Source organism: Uloborus diversus, chromosome 4 (genome assembly GCF_026930045.1).
Source record: "Uloborus diversus isolate 005 chromosome 4, Udiv.v.3.1, whole genome shotgun sequence".
Lineage (NCBI taxonomy): Eukaryota > Metazoa > Arthropoda > Arachnida > Araneae > Uloboridae > Uloborus > Uloborus diversus.
In genome coordinates this window covers 142,306,647-142,322,374 of record NC_072734.1, presented here as the reverse complement: position 1 = coordinate 142,322,374, position 15,728 = coordinate 142,306,647, and the positions used below count along the sequence as shown (strand labels likewise).

The following is a 15,728-nucleotide window of genomic DNA, read 5'->3' as shown; positions in this document are numbered from 1 at the left end:
TACTTACAGGTTACAAGTCTTAGGCTCATACAACATTTCAACATTATACAAACTTTCACAAAAATCACAATATATATAAAAAAAATTCATAGTTATGGAAAGAAATAATGGAAAACCAATTACTTGTTGGCAAAACTCTGTAATAGCTACTTCAGATTCAAAATATAAGGACCAGTTTTCTTTCTTCTCATCACAGAAAGTAGCATAATTATTAGGTTGTATCTGCAGGGGGGAAATAAACATTTTAAAAAAGTAAAAAGTGTAAAAACTAAGTTTAGCTTTTTTTGTTCTGTGAAATATAAATAAATAATTACACATTTTAAAGTACTTTGGAGTACTTGGGAATTTGATTAAAAAGCAAGGCTTTAAACACTAACGAATCCTATAGCACGAATGACCACACTTTAGGTAAGAAATAATGACTAAACAGAAAATAAAAATTGATTTTGTTTTCTCGCTTTCAAGTAAAATTTAGCACTCAAGGTTTTTATAATTGTATCTCATGCTATATTTAGGAAAATAGGTGCAAGTGGTACATACAATTTGCAAAACTGGAGCTATCTCATTGCATCCAATTATTTTTTCTTTTACGTTCCGAAAACCATGTACTGTTACATTAATACCAATTTAAGTAAAAAATCAGCGAACATTCTTTAACAAACAGCTTTGCTTTGATCAATGCTTAAGAAACAAATAAGTTTTAATGAGTTTGCCAGCTGGTTCAATTTCTAAAACTACCAAATATATACATATATAAATACAAAATACAACAGATAAAATACTCACATGAAATGAAAAACTTGGAGAAATGGTGCAAAATGTAACTTGTACTTGTTTGCCTTTGTATAACAGAAGTTTGTACTAAAAGAAAGAAAAATGATAAACAAAAAAGCACATGCTTTAAAGGAGCTATAAAGTTTTATATTTTAAACAATTAGCAAGCTTTTAAATATGCTGCATCTTTTGCCAAAATAAGGGGAGGGGGGAGATGAATACCTTACAGTAGAGAGAGAACTAAATAACAGAAAAAACTGCATTACAAAATTATTCAAAATAATATAATAAAATAAGAGGGCCCTTTCCAAGGAAAAGCTGCCATTTTATCCTGCACAAACAGCTAATATATTTCATTAAAAACTGATAATTTTAATGATAATAAACAAATTTTTTGCTGAAGAAATCACACATGTGTTTGCGATTTCTTAAGCAGCAAAATATTGAAAAATTCCTTCTTAAATTATTATTTAAAAGGAAAGAAATTAGCTGTCCTGAGTAAGACAAAAAGTTTGTTTTTCTATGGAACGGCCCAAAAGTTGGCTCATGAGAACATGGATGAAAGCGGGCTTTTAAACATTAATACATTTTAAAAAACTAATGAACAAAATTACTTTGAGAATAAACATTTACTGAACACTTACGTAGGATTTAAAAAAAAACAAAAACATAGGCTATGAATAAATGCACACACACAAAAAAAGTACATTAAGTAAAATACATACTGTATAATTTTCATGTTGGCCTAGTATTGCACAGCCTAATTTGCCTTGAGTGACATAATTTCCGTCTTTTCTAAAAAACAAGAGAAATAATGTCGGAAAATAAGATGTAATAGACATTATTATCATATTATTAATACAGAATTATAGCATAACAATTATTTGTCAATTTCATTTTTGATGTTACTGCATATAAATGCAATAAATAAATAAATAAAATTCAAAATTTAAAAATAAATGCATATTATTGAATTTTCATGTGATTTTAGATTTGTTTAAGCTTTGTAAAAAATTTAAAAAATCTTTTGTCCCTGGTACCCATGCCACTCTAATCTGATCATAATTGGGTGAGTTTACAGTATTGCTAGGCTCGCCAGATTTTTTAAACGTTTGACCAGGAGACCAGAAGTGGGACACCTCTCCTGCCCCGTCTCGGGTATTGAAAAAGGTACATCCTTGGCTGATTTTTAGGTCATTTTAGAGGTTAATTCCCTCTTAATGCTATGAATGATTAAATGCTTACTAACTATACACCAAAACTCATGACACAAGCAAATAAATTTAAACATTTTATTTCTTACTTAAGTAAATAGAAACTATTTGAATGAGGAATAAAAAATTGAACAATACTTTTATGTATTTTTCATTGGCTAGAACCTTTTTCAGTTTCAACCTTCTAGTAAAAATCTTCGCAAGCTAATCCAATATTAATTTTTATGTTAATATTACAAATGACAAAGTAATTATCCAAAATAATCCTTCACAATTTCTTATTTGTAGACTTTTTGGTCATCTGCAATCATGGGCGTCGTGGCCGGGGGGGGTCCAAGGGGTCCGGAGCCCCCCAATATTTGAGGACCGAACCCCGTCAATATTTGAAAATCGGACCCCCTCGATAATTGTCAAGATGAAATTTATTATTTTGGGGAAATTATTTTTGCTTTGAAGACTTTAAACAGTTGCATAATACATAATTTACCATGTTTAATTCATATCAAATAAAACGAAATGAACATCGAAAAAAAAATGAACTAAAAAACAAAACAAAATAGGTGATGTGTATAGTGAACGGAAAGTCGGAAAGTGAACTCCATTGACAAACCATTGCTCTGCTCTCTGCGCACACTAGCTTCAGTGGAGGATGCTAGAAAGGGGACACCTTCTCCCGAGTGCAATGTCAACCATCCCTAGTCGAGTCTCCAGCGTATATGGACACCCCCCCCCCCTCTTTTTTACGACTCTTGTGCTAATAAGTCAACAGAAGTCAGCCGGGGACCTGAGTTCCCCCCCCTTTCTTTCTTATCTCTTTTCTCGGCGCTTCCAGGTTTCTGTTTCGAATTTTGCAGTGTTTGTTTCGCTGCTTCGATTCACTTTATAGCAACCCCGATGTTACCCAAACAAAATGAGACACCAGACCTCTCTGGCGGTTTTTTGCAGCTGGCAACAACACCCTGGCCAAAGGATGCACAAAAATTTAGAAGACCACTTGGCTGGTCAAAGGTTAAGTTTGGGGTAGAAAGGGAAAGGAGACGTGTCATGTGTTTGACATTATTCAACACGTGGCTTCAAAGTAACTTACTGAAGCGCGTTTTCTCAAATGTGTTTGCGGCATCTCAAATTTGACCAAAAAAGCGTTACGTTACAGAAAAAAAAAGAGGAGGAGTCTAAAAATTAACATACAATTTCAAAAGCAAATCGTAAGCCAGCATAACGTTGGATCCTGTGATGTCACTTCCGATAGACCAACAAAAAAAGAAGAGCAAGATGACCAGAAAAAAAAAGACAAAAATAAAAGGACGTTCCGACAAAAATAAAGATAATTTCATGTGTTCTTTTGGTCTTCTTGAGAGGAGGTGACCTGAAGAGCGCTCCTATTTTGGTAAAAATACTTTTTTTTACATATTCGATTGCGGCTATGGAGAGGTGGCTTGAAACGGGAAAAGGTAGCAAACCTTCTACATCAAATGAACCTGAGCAATTTTTAACAACTGAATCATCATCAACATCCACGGAACCATCTTCAAAATATCAAAAGACCGTGACAGGTAAGTATCATTCTGTTTAGTGTAATACATGCAGAGGCTCCCTGATTTTATACTATTCAGATGGGGTTACTTCTCGATTTTCCGAATGAAATTCCTAATCACCCACATCACTACATCTAATGAGAATATCTTTTTAATGCAATATTTCGCAAAAAACTACTCGAAATTTGAAGACTCGTCAGACAAAATTTTCTGGGAAAGGAAAGTTTATGAAAATTCACAGTGACCTCTTATCGAGTAGCCCCTGAATGCCTGCTAATCAGGTATGCTTTACAGTCAATATTTTGACATTATGAGTCCTATCGGAGCTATTGCCTTCAACTTTCTCTTTTTTTTTTTTTGAAATGTTTCGACTTTTATAAATTTTAATGGAATAAATAATACTCCTTTTAGTTATTAAAGCTTAACAGAAAATTATCCATTAATAATCCTGCTTTACTGAACAAATTTTATTGAAATAACCCATTTTAAAACTTATAGTCACGTGTCAGAAAAAAGCAGTTCATTTCTCTATCTCTTTCCCATCGTCCGCTGATCAGAATTCAATTAGGGGAGACCGGGGCAGGTTTTCGCGCGGGGCAAGTTTTCGATTTGACTTTAACTCGTTAACGAGCCGGTAGAGCGAAGCACCGACCAGACTATTTGAAAGGCTGCGCCACTAGACGACAACTACGAGAGTTTCAGTTGGATGGCTGTTCACATCGCTGCGTAACTTCAGTTTCACTTGTTTTTATACAGGTAAGTAAATTTTGATGACCTCATTTAAACTAAAAACAAACATATAAGTCTTAAGTTAAGTTTTTGTCTGTTGTAAAATTTCGAAAGAGCATTTTTAGGAGCTACCTATGATGTGATAGTTTGTCCATAAAATTCTTTTTTTGACCGTCTGCGTGAAGTTTAAGGAAAAACATGGGGACGGGGCACGTTTTCGAACACCAAGCGGGGCACATTTTCGCATCGAAAACATGCCCCATCGCATCGAAAATATGCCCCGCCCCCTTCGATTGCTACTATTTATCGATATTTATTATATTATTTACTCTTAAATGAAGTATAAAGAGTTAAATACACATGAAAAGGTAAGCTTCTTATTTGACAACTTATATTTTTAAACAAAATACAGACAAAAAATAAATCACAATCTTAATCATTCATGAAAGATACATGTTAAAACAAAATAGGCCTAAGTGTTTATAAAAATAGCATTAAACTGATATGTTCACAGAATGATTTGATTATTTTATGATTTGATATTGATCTGTGTGTTGGGTTTTCAGATTTGTCGTGGTACGACACTACAAAAAGAAGTCTGAAAGAGGCAAGTACACAATAGAGACTATGGTAGAAGCTGTCAACAAAGTAAAAGAAGGAAGAAGTATGAAAAGTGTAGTAGTGTAGTAAAAGTGTAGTACCCCAGAAGAAGTGAGACCTCTGGAAAAAGCGGGTCCGAGACTGGCAAAGGAAGAAAAAAGAGAAAGTCAGCCATTTTGACCGACACTCTGGTCAAAGAGCAGCTTAGACTAGAGCAGCAACAAGCTAAGCAGAGAAAACAAATGAAAAATGAGAATGAAAAGAAAGATAAGAAAAATGTAAAAAAGAGTTTATTTAAGAGACAAATTGGAAAACCTAACAAGGCCGAAGAAAATGAAGAATCAAGTGATGAAGAGGAAGAAGACTGTGCTTGCATTTATGCATATAATTGTACAGTAAATCTAAGACTAAAGAGATATGGGTAAAGTGCACTCGTTGCAAAAGATGGGCCCACGAGTCTTGCATCAAAGAAAACCCTATGTTCTTAACCCTATGTTGCATTAATTGTGACAGTGACAATGACGATTATTGTTTTTAACAGTTCTACATGTATTAAAATTATTAAGTAGCCAAGTTGGTGATGAGTTTTTTTTCAATGTATATTTACTGAAAATCAATAAATAACATACCTTGAAAATATTTTGTTTGATTTCCTAAATTATATTGATATAAGTGCATGCGAAAACTTGCCCGTCTATTAATAAGGTATGCGAAAACTTGCCCCGGTCACGGGGCACATTTTCACACGTGACATAACGACACTTAAAACTATTTTTCTGTAAAACAAAGCTTAATTAATTGATGTAAGTAATTCCACGTTGTAGCCAAGGTTTCTCTGAATGGTGTAGTACAGTGTTTTCAAACTTAGGTAAATAAATAAAAAATAATAATTTAAAAAAAAACGCGAAAATCTGCCCCGGTCTCCCCTATACACCAAATGCTGTTTGTTCTCTTTGTAGGCCAGTACTTAATCTGTGAGGTGTGCCTCTCAAGGCAGGCCTGTCACTTAAAGAGGATCAGGAGGGGCACTTTCCCTGCTGACTTTGAGAAATCAGAAATTAATGTATTTACATGGGCATGGTTTTTGCAGTTTTTCGTTTCATATGCATTGAGTGTATGGATGATTCAACAAAAAAGCAAAATTTTGGTACATTTGTTGCAAAAAATCTGAAAAAATTAAGAAAAAACTTTAAAAGGTATCATTATTAAAATATATGAGAGCTTAGTTATTTGTGTCTTATTTTATTTTTGTAGTTGTGTTTTTCGTAGGTTCATTAATGTCATAACGGTGAATTATATACTTTAATATTTTCATTAAAAAACATCAAATTAAACTCCTTCGAATTCAACTTGTGCCAAGAACTTAGAGCTGTAGGGTTTATCACTATGTAATATAAAATTTAATTATACAGTTGTCGCGGCTTATATATGAGTCACATTTTGTTCTAAACAGCTTTGATTCCATAAAGCAACTGATTCAATAAAGCTGGGTTTCGTTTTTGATGATTTCATTCATTAAGAACGGTTAATTCAATTGTCCACTGTTTCAAAATGTTGGAAATTTGGTGCGGCTACTCTTGGTGTGCCGCCCTTCGTCGTGTAAAGTTGAAAAAAGCTTCAGTGCACTGAGAAAGCTGAAATTGTATCTAAGGTCGACTATGACACAAAAGCGGTTGTTGCTTTATGCTAAGTTCACAAAAACATCTTGGACGAAATTGATCACAAAAAATAGCACGGATATTCGTATCCCATGTGCAGTCTAGAAAAAAAGTATTTGTTAGTATTTAATTATTTTTCTTAGTATGTAATTATGTAAATCAAGATGTACCCGTTTAAAAGTATCACATTAAATGTAAACCCATTATATCTATCTATCTATATATATATATATATATATATATATATATATATATATACACACACACACACACGAATTTTTCTTAATGCAACTTGAAAATGAGAGTCAGAATGGTCCCCCCCAATAAATTTCAGCTGACGACGCCAATGTCTGCAATGAGATGTATCATTCAACAGGACATGAAGTAAACTGGTCGGGACACCAGAGTTTTGTCTGAAACTCTGGACTGTCCCGGTCAAACTGGGACGTCTGCTAAGGCTGTGTATTGCTCATCACAAGACCTATTAAACTTTGAAAAAGTGAGACAGCGCTTTAATATGAAATTATGTAGATATGCTCCTTAGATTATTATTCAGTGTTAACATATATTTGCTACTAATTTATTTCTATGCTATGTATCACACAAACATGCATATTACTAGACAAATGTAGGTTACTGGGTTTCCTCAACAGAAATAGAAAATTCTGAAAAAATATTAACCAAAATTGCAAAATTTTAAGGAAAAAATTATTTTAATAATGTTAACATTTAAACTCCATACGAATAACAAACAAAAATGATAGAATATTTAGCAAGACATAAAGTTATGCTACTTACAATTTATAAGCATGAACTACAACAGCATGGAACAGTTTTAGTGCTCCAGAGGTAGGTTGGGTGCCATCTGAGCAAAAAATACAATATTTTAATTGAATGAAAAATTAAAAAGTACACTGTTAAGTTTTAGGAATTTGGAATGATAGTATTTGCACCAATAACATTTTGTTTCTAGATAGCTGATATTTCTAGTTGCTATTCGAAGTCATGGACTCCACTGGAATTTTTACTATTAGAGTGATGAAACCTAAACATTCCAAATGCTAAAGCTCTATAAGCATTGAAGCTTTGCCTCTAGTTCCTGAGGATAAAAATATCCCTTCAGGTACAAACAAAAAACCAGCTCTGGCTCATAAGATTTTAAATATTTCACATCAAACTAAAAACTACAAGATCTTATAATTTATTTCAGAATCCTTTTTAATAATAAATATACAAATTTCTTTTCAAAATACAGGAATTTACATTTAAAATAAATAGTACATGAATACTGTTTCTCGTATGGGGAGGCATAATAATAAATCAAGGGCATAGCCAGGATTTTTTTTTTTTTTGGGGGGGGGGGGTGTCACAAATTTTTGACAAAAAGTTACCTGTTGCTATTATTTTTGAAGCATATTGCGCATTGCTAGCCATATGGAAACGAGGGTGGGGGGGGGGGGGGCGGCAGGCGATACTATTGATTGTTTTAATTTTTTCTTTTGAATAGTAATTTTACTGAATTACCAAGACTTAAAATTTCTTTATCAAAAATGATTATGAGACTAAATGTTTTCTCAAATAATTTTAATGTATTATTATAATATCATTTAATCAACATTCAATAACATACAAGTTTTGTTGGTTCAAAAAACAAAGTGGGGTGTTGTAAATGTTGCAATTGCCAAAGATACTAATGACATTTAATTGGACATAGTAAAGACATACATAAAGACCATTAATTGGCCCTCAAGTTGGACATGAAATAGTAATATATACAACCAATCACTTTTCATGAGCTCATAGGATCAGAAGAGTGCCCAAATGATTGTTTGTAAGGGGGGAGTAGAACTAGGAGTATTTTTAATATTTTGAAATACATGCCAAAATTGACACTGGATTTGGTATCTCACTTTAGACACAATTTCAAAAAACATTTTTTGAAAAAATGCAATTTCAGTCTTTATTTAATAATAAGACAAGGGAAAGGGTTTGGTTAAGGGCAAGTTCCCCAGGAAAATTTTGAAGCCTTAAAAATGCATTTGGGACTGTCCACAAAATATTTGGTTATTGAAGTTTTAAAAATGCAATTTTGGGATACATGTTGACATGTTAGGGGAGTAAGTAGGTAGCTCCAACTCAGAATTTTTTAAAAGTCTTAAGGCCTGTGCTTGCTGATGCTGGGGGGGGGGAAGAGAAGGTTTGGGGGGGGGATCTCAAATTTTGGAAAATAAGACTTTAAAAACGGCATTACAAATTGTCTTTGAGGGCGGGAGGGGGGGGGGTTCAGAAAGGAAATGGAATTTTAGGAGCTTTCCCTTCGTTAAACACATTCTAAAGTTCTCTTTGACAACGTTAGACAAGGAAAAGAGGTACCCTAGAAAAATTTTTTTGCAATCGAAGTCCATGAAAATTATTTTTGATTTGGTACGACTGCATAAGGGGCAGGTAATAGGAAGCTATCCTCCCATAAATTTTTTAAATCAAAATTCTGAAAATGCAATTTCAAGTTACCTTTAGTGATATTAAGAAGGATGGAAGAGATCGAGGACTCTCAACACGAAAGTTTTCCAAAATTAAGGGCCAGAAAACGCAATTTCGGATTCTTTTTGGTGGTCACAAAAGTAAAGAGATGTATGAAATCAAAGGCTTCATTTTTTTCTTACCACATGTGTCTTAAATACGTTTCTCCTAGAGAAAGTTTGATGATTCGTGGTTTTAAAAAAGCATTATTGACAATCTTTGGTACTGTTGGGGAAGAAGAGGTTTAAGGGTGCTCCCCCACCCATTCTTCAAAATTGCAATTGTAAAACTACAATTGTTATATCCTCTAATTATGCTAATAGAAGGACGATTCAGGAGCTCACCAACAAAACTTTTTTTAATAGTAACTAAAAAATGCAGTTTCAGAAGAATTTCGGTGATGAGAAGAAGAGATTCAAAGGCTCACCCCTAGAAATTTTCTTAATTTGTAGTTTTAAAAATGCATTTTAAACAAATTTTGGTAATGTAAAGGGAGAGGGGCGTTCAGGGGCATCCCCCTGGTCCTTTTGTGAAATTTAATCTTTTAAAATCCATTTGTTGATTACTAGCTATTATGCTATGAATAGGGGGGTTCAGGGAAAATTTTCGAAATTATAGTTGCAAAAAGGCAGTTTTAGACAATCTTTACAAATGTTAGGGAAAAGAAAGATACAGGGCTATTTCCCGGAAATTTTCTGAAATTGAAATCTTTAAAACACGATTGCAGACCATCTTTGATAACGTTGAGCGTAGCAGCAATCTTTCCCAATTGAAGCTCCAAAAACGTAATTTTGGTTGACTTTAAATGATGTAAGGGGGAGGAGTTTTCAAGCTTACATTCAGAAACTTTTCGAAAATCAAGCCCTGAAAACTGAATTTAAAATAATCTTTAATGATGTTGGCAAGAAGGAAGGGGGGGGGGGGTGGAGAGACAACCCATGAAAAATAGGGAAGTTGCAACCTATTAAATGTTCATATTTTGGCTATTGCATATTGTTAATTTACCCTCAAAACTAAAAAATTCACCATCGCCGAATTTTAAAACACCGTGGTTGATTTTTAATGAATTTTTAAAAATCCACGCACAAAAGTGCGCTCTTCTGAAACGTCACGAGCCTACGTCACAGGGCGCGAATGGGCAGCCTTCCGCCGAAGATCCCTTGTTTTCGCTAGGAACATTTTGAGCGCGCTGATATTTTTATTTTTTAGAAATTCAATAATCCTTTTGAACACACTATGGAGGCCGGATTCGTTAAAGCACAATCTAATTAATCTTTCTCAAATAATATCAATGGTGATATTCGAATATTTCCGAGAGGATGAGAGGTTTAATGTTCCAGAAACGCGAGGAGATAAGCCTTTTACGTTTCATCTTCGAAGTCGAATGCACGTTCTTCGATTTCTCCCATGACATGGGAACCGGTTCGCTAGCGTTTCTCTCCTATCGGACGTCACTTCCTATGCCATCTGACGTCACAGGCGCTTGAACTTTAAAAATTAATTTAAAAAAAACTACTTATCGTATCGCAAAAATTTTTTCACCTATGATGTTCATACATGTTACTCTATCATATAAAAATAAAATTGAAAAATCGAAAACTTCCCTATTCTTGAAGTTAGCTTTTAAAACACAAGTTTTAGAAGATCTTCCATAATGTTAGTGGGAAAAGATGTTTGGGGGCCACTCTTTGCCAATTTTCGGGGGCATTCCCCCAGAAATTTTTTTGGAATTGAAGCCCTGAAAATGAAAGTTTAGATGATCTTTGGTAATATTGGGGGGAGGGGGAGGGGTCAACTTGAATTTTTCAGAGTTAAAGCTTGAAAAACAAAATTTTTGGCAATTTTTTTGCAGCATGTGAAACTTCGAAATCTAAATATTTTAAAAGTGTTGTAAACAACAAACGCTTACAAATTGCTTTAATTTCTGCTCTTGAAATTTGAAATATAGAATTAAGAAGTGACATGGATTCCAGGAAGAAAACGAAGGGAGAAACAAAGCCTATTCAAAGCTGAAATATTTTTGGTGAAGTAAATACCACTATAGAGTAAGACGTTAGATTCATCACAAACCATTGCAGTACCCAGTAAGGACAATGAATTAATCAAGGTGCAAATTCAAAACTAATTTAAAATGCTTGTGACTGGTTGATCATTTAGGCTGCCTTTAAAGAAATGAATCTCAGAATAAGTGACATAACGAGAAATGTAGAGAATCTGACATTTAAAAGGGAGATCAAAAAAGAAACTTTGCCATTAAGAAGACAAAAAAAAAAAAAAAGTGTAAATTTAAGAACAGGAGGAACTTGGATCTTGATTGAATTTCAACTAAAAACTTTTCTACTTTTGAGGTTACTATTAGAGTGCAGTTGGAGACAAACACAATATGGAATTATAGAAATTATGGTAAGAGAAAATGTAGTACATGATATACAGATACAGAATATCATTTCTGAAAAATTTTGGTTCAGAGTTGGAGGATATAATTAAAAAAAAGGAGGGAAATGGATAAGAAAAAGGAATGGAAGAAAGGAGTTTCTTACAAATCTAAAGGAAGTAAAGCAGTGCTGAGACCCTGCATACGTGCTGCATGCATTGAAATAACAGAAATAAAACAATAAATTGTTTTAATCTAACATAATGTGCACGAATACAACTGATATTATTTTATTTAGATTAGAACTATTCAGATCGTCTTGGAAATTTGATAATGAAGGATTTTTAAGTTTTAAGCATGAAAAAGTTACAGGATTGGTGCTTAAAATTTCTAAGTTCGCAGCAACGTTCAAGTTAGTTAAAATGTTTTAAAGGAATTTGATTTTTATTACTTTGAGGAATCCTATAAGCTTTGAAATCAAAGAGGAAAATTATGACAGTTAAGTACATGCATTTCTTGATTTAGGAATTTTATTTACAAGTAGGAATATAATTGTCAAATTCCTCTATTGTACTTAAATTTAGTATATACACAGATACAAACATTTCCAAAATACAATGGTCATTAGAATAGAAGACTAAATCATAAGCTATTACCATTCTTTTTTGGCTGTTTAGGAGCTGTAAATGTCAAAGCTTGATTTACATCAGCACTAGCACCTTCGTTTTGAAATAAACTGGAAAGCCTTGATCTAAAATATAATAAAAAATACAGAGAACTAAGTAACAGAAAAAGCTTTAAAAAATAAAATAAAAATAAATTACATTAAAAAAAGAAAAAAAAAGTACAGTTTTAACTTAGATGAGCAATTCAAATTCTATAAAGATATGAAATTTTGCAGAATATCAAGTGTAAATTAGTGCCTTAGCTAATTACATGTTAAACACACACATAACATGTTTTAGTACGTTGATAATTTTTATTATTATTAGATGACTTGGCAAAATGAGTGTCTTAAACTCAGAAGCATTTTAGAAAAAATTGAAATGAATAACAATTTCACATTTTGAGATTCAAGCGCTTTCACAAGATCTCAAATAATCTAAGGCTCTAAAAAAGTAAATACAATAAAAAATCAGATACATAATTTTCTGAATCAGCTTAAACCGAAAAGATTTAAATATCTTTTTTTTGTTTTTGCAAAATTTTCCTCCTCTTATAACTTTTAGATGCTACATGCTGAAAAGAAAAAACTGCTCTGTGACAATTTTTAAGAATAAAATGGCAAAATTTTTGCTTTAAAGGTGAGCAAAAATTATACTGGAATACTAAAAAAGGTACATAGTAACAAAATAAATACATAAATAAATGAAACAAAAAAAAACTTTAACTTTTACAGTGAAACTTGAAATTGAAATAGGTTTACTGAACAAATTTTTAATCGGAAAATTATAATGCAGATGAGTTTGTTCTTACTCAAAGAGTATAACAAATATTATACTCTTTTTACTTTAAGTCCTTCATAGAGATTCATTTTAGGTACTATGTGTGCATGTAAATGTAACTTATTCTATTGCATACATAAACGTTTAACATAAACAATGGAAATGATATATACATGTCACATTTGGCACACTAAAACTCAAAATTCATTTATCTACACTGTTGTATTATGCCAAGTCAGGGGCTCCCTGATGTCACTGTCACATCTCAAAAATGTCTTTATTCGACAAATTTTGCGATAATATTGCAACACTGAGATTCTTTTTTCTAATTTAATAAAAAATATTTAATGATACCGGATGTTCCTTTGCATTAGATGTTATGTCTGAATGAAATGAGTGTATTCTTGTATTTTTTATCATTGGGTACAATTAGGAATTTTATTCCGAAAATTGAGAATTTCTCTTTTTTATAAAGGAAATTTCTCAATTTTCTCTGTGCCAAGTTATATGCTAGTAATGCTTAATGCAAGAATAAGTTGTGCATTGAAAATCTTAGCATTGAAAACAAAATGTCTCAAACATAAGTGAAATATTTAAAAAATGGAAAAATGAAAAAAAAAATCTATAAATTAAAAATGCTACTTATAGGTATAGACCTAACAATTAGCTCGTAGGTTCATTTAAAAACAAAGATTTAATAACACTGAAATTTCTTGTGCGAATCTTGTTTAACTTTCATTCCCTCTGAGAATAAAATTGTAACTGTTAATGAAAGTAAACCACATTTTAGGCGCTTCTTTGCATTGAAGTTACCTTGTTGCTGCTCCTGAGGCAAAATCTCCATCATCTTCATCCATGGTGGGAAATTGCATTCTTGTAATATTTTACTGTACTTGCAGTCTAAAAAATATATAATTATGTTTTTTTCAAATCTGCTGGCATATTTTCAGTTCTAAGCAGTAAAGTAAAATGCAAGACAGAAAAACAATCAACATGAGCTTTCACGACAAACAGTTGGTTTCAATCAGGAGCATTAATTAGAAAAAAAAAAAAAAAAACCCTTTAGATTCATCAGAATAAGTAGCAAAATTAATTTTACATAGATTATCAAAAATTTGGGAAAAAATAGCTTTAGACTTACAAATAAATTTAGAATTGAAAATATAGTTAGCTTTCTGTTAAACAACTCTGACAATCTGTAGGTAAATTCTGTAAAAAAAAAAAAAAAAAACCCTCCATCCCAGAAAAATCACTACATATGAACGAGACTTTCTTGTTTAAGGGAAAATTTTAACACAGAATTGATAAACCTGCCTTAAAGGAAGCACAAGAAATTATCTAGTTTTACTTTGCATCAATAAAGCTAAAAACATTCTTCCTACCAATATAAGTGGACAAAATAACTTGAGTGTGTCCAAATATCCCTAACCATTGAATATTAGAATAATAAAAGTGTGGTAATTTATATTTATCTAATAAAAGTTTTACTCAAAATGGTGAAAATAAAATAAATTTAAAGATGTATCAACTGCCTACAGAGTGTAATAAATTTCTCATTTGGTTTAATGTTTTCCTAAAATTTCATTTAAGAGTGCATTTTACCAAAGCATTATTTTTTGTAGTCTTTTGAAAGTCTTTATATAGAGATGTGTTTCTACAATTTTTTTTTTGAAATTTGAAGATATTATTGCAAAAAATTGATCAGGCTCCTTTGAGTAAATTATTACCTTTCGTAAACTAAGATTCAATTGAAATCAAGCAACATAAAATAAAAGGATTCCTCCAGGCCCTTACTGAAAGTGTGTTTGCGTAAAGGGGGCAGTCCTTGAAGAGCCCAAAAGCCAAAAAAATTGAAAAAAAAAAAAAACTAGTGCAAAGGCTTGTTAACATTTCACACATATGTCGTAACGACAGGGATAAAAACATCAATAAAGAGAAACAGGAAATCGCAGTTTTTGCATCTTTTACACATGATTATGAAGTTGAACAATATCAATCAGACAAGAGAGAGATGAAAAGGTTTTTGCTGATTGCAAAAGCAATAAATTGTAGAAATGAGAATTGAAACATGAATGCACTGAAATAAATCAGTTTCTTGGAGCTTGTTCTTCGTGTAATGATGTTTACTTTGCTCGGTTAAAAAATTGATTGTCCGGTGATGATAAGAACATCTGATACGAGTTGATTTGCAATAGCAAGGCTCTGAATTCTTTGTGAAGAACTAGTTTGAAAAAGAAGTCTTCAAAACAATTTATTTTTCTGACATTTTAGAAGAAACACTGCAATTAACGAACAGAAAAAACCGAATTTAGAGTAAGACATTCAAAATGAGTAATGCAAATTGCAGTGATTAATAAGATTATGGCGACTTGAAAAAAGCTACAGCCAATAGAATCGCAATTTGTTTTTCGGAAAACGAATTACGAATGTATTTCGGTATTGTTATCTTTATTAATTCACATACTTTTTAGGAAATTGAGGGACGATCTCTTGCTTTCATGTTTTCCATCAGGTGACAGATACCATTGTTGCCATTTCCCTAGAATAAATTGGTCAGAAAATATCGGTTGAGCAGCAGTAGGAAGGAGTGATACTCTGTTTGTAATAAAATACAGCTCAACTTTCTAGATCTTTCATACTCAGTTTCAATATTTTCAAAAAGGAAATAAATAATAAAGAAGATTTAAATTAAAAAAAAAATTAATTTGAGTTTTGACATCTTGAATTCAAATTATGTTTTTCGCAATCACGAGTGTGTGTATGTAGGCGTGTGTGTTTGTGTGTGTGTGGGGGGGTATGTGTGTTGTGTGCAAGGGTATGTGTATGTGTGTGTAGGCATGTGTGTTTGTGTCTGTGTGCAGGCATAAGTGTATGAGTAG

General features: G+C 32.4%; 1 protein-coding gene across 6 annotated transcripts in view; it reads right to left on the bottom strand.

The window, feature by feature from the left end:
- The window catches only part of LOC129219638 (FK506-binding protein 15-like), a 66,102-nt gene extending 50,720 nt beyond the window's left edge, over positions 1-15,382 (bottom strand). For 4 of the 6 annotated variants that reach the window (XM_054853903.1, XM_054853901.1, XM_054853906.1 and 1 more), the window contains exons 1-7: positions 15,314-15,368; positions 13,663-13,749; positions 12,061-12,155; positions 7,309-7,375; positions 1,500-1,569; positions 787-861; positions 124-222 (exon numbers count right to left, since the gene is read on the bottom strand). In XM_054853903.1, the coding sequence (XP_054709878.1) occupies positions 124-222; positions 787-861; positions 1,500-1,569; positions 7,309-7,375; positions 12,061-12,155; positions 13,663-13,721 (465 nt within the window). In that variant the 5' untranslated portion in view covers positions 13,722-13,749; positions 15,314-15,368. Of the gene's footprint in view, positions 1-123; positions 223-786; positions 862-1,499; positions 1,570-7,308; positions 7,376-12,060; positions 12,156-13,662; positions 13,750-15,313 lie in introns of all 6 variants that reach the window. The other 2 variants (XM_054853902.1, XM_054853904.1) reach the window with 1 other exon arrangement.
- Positions 15,383-15,728: the final 346 nt, after the last annotated feature.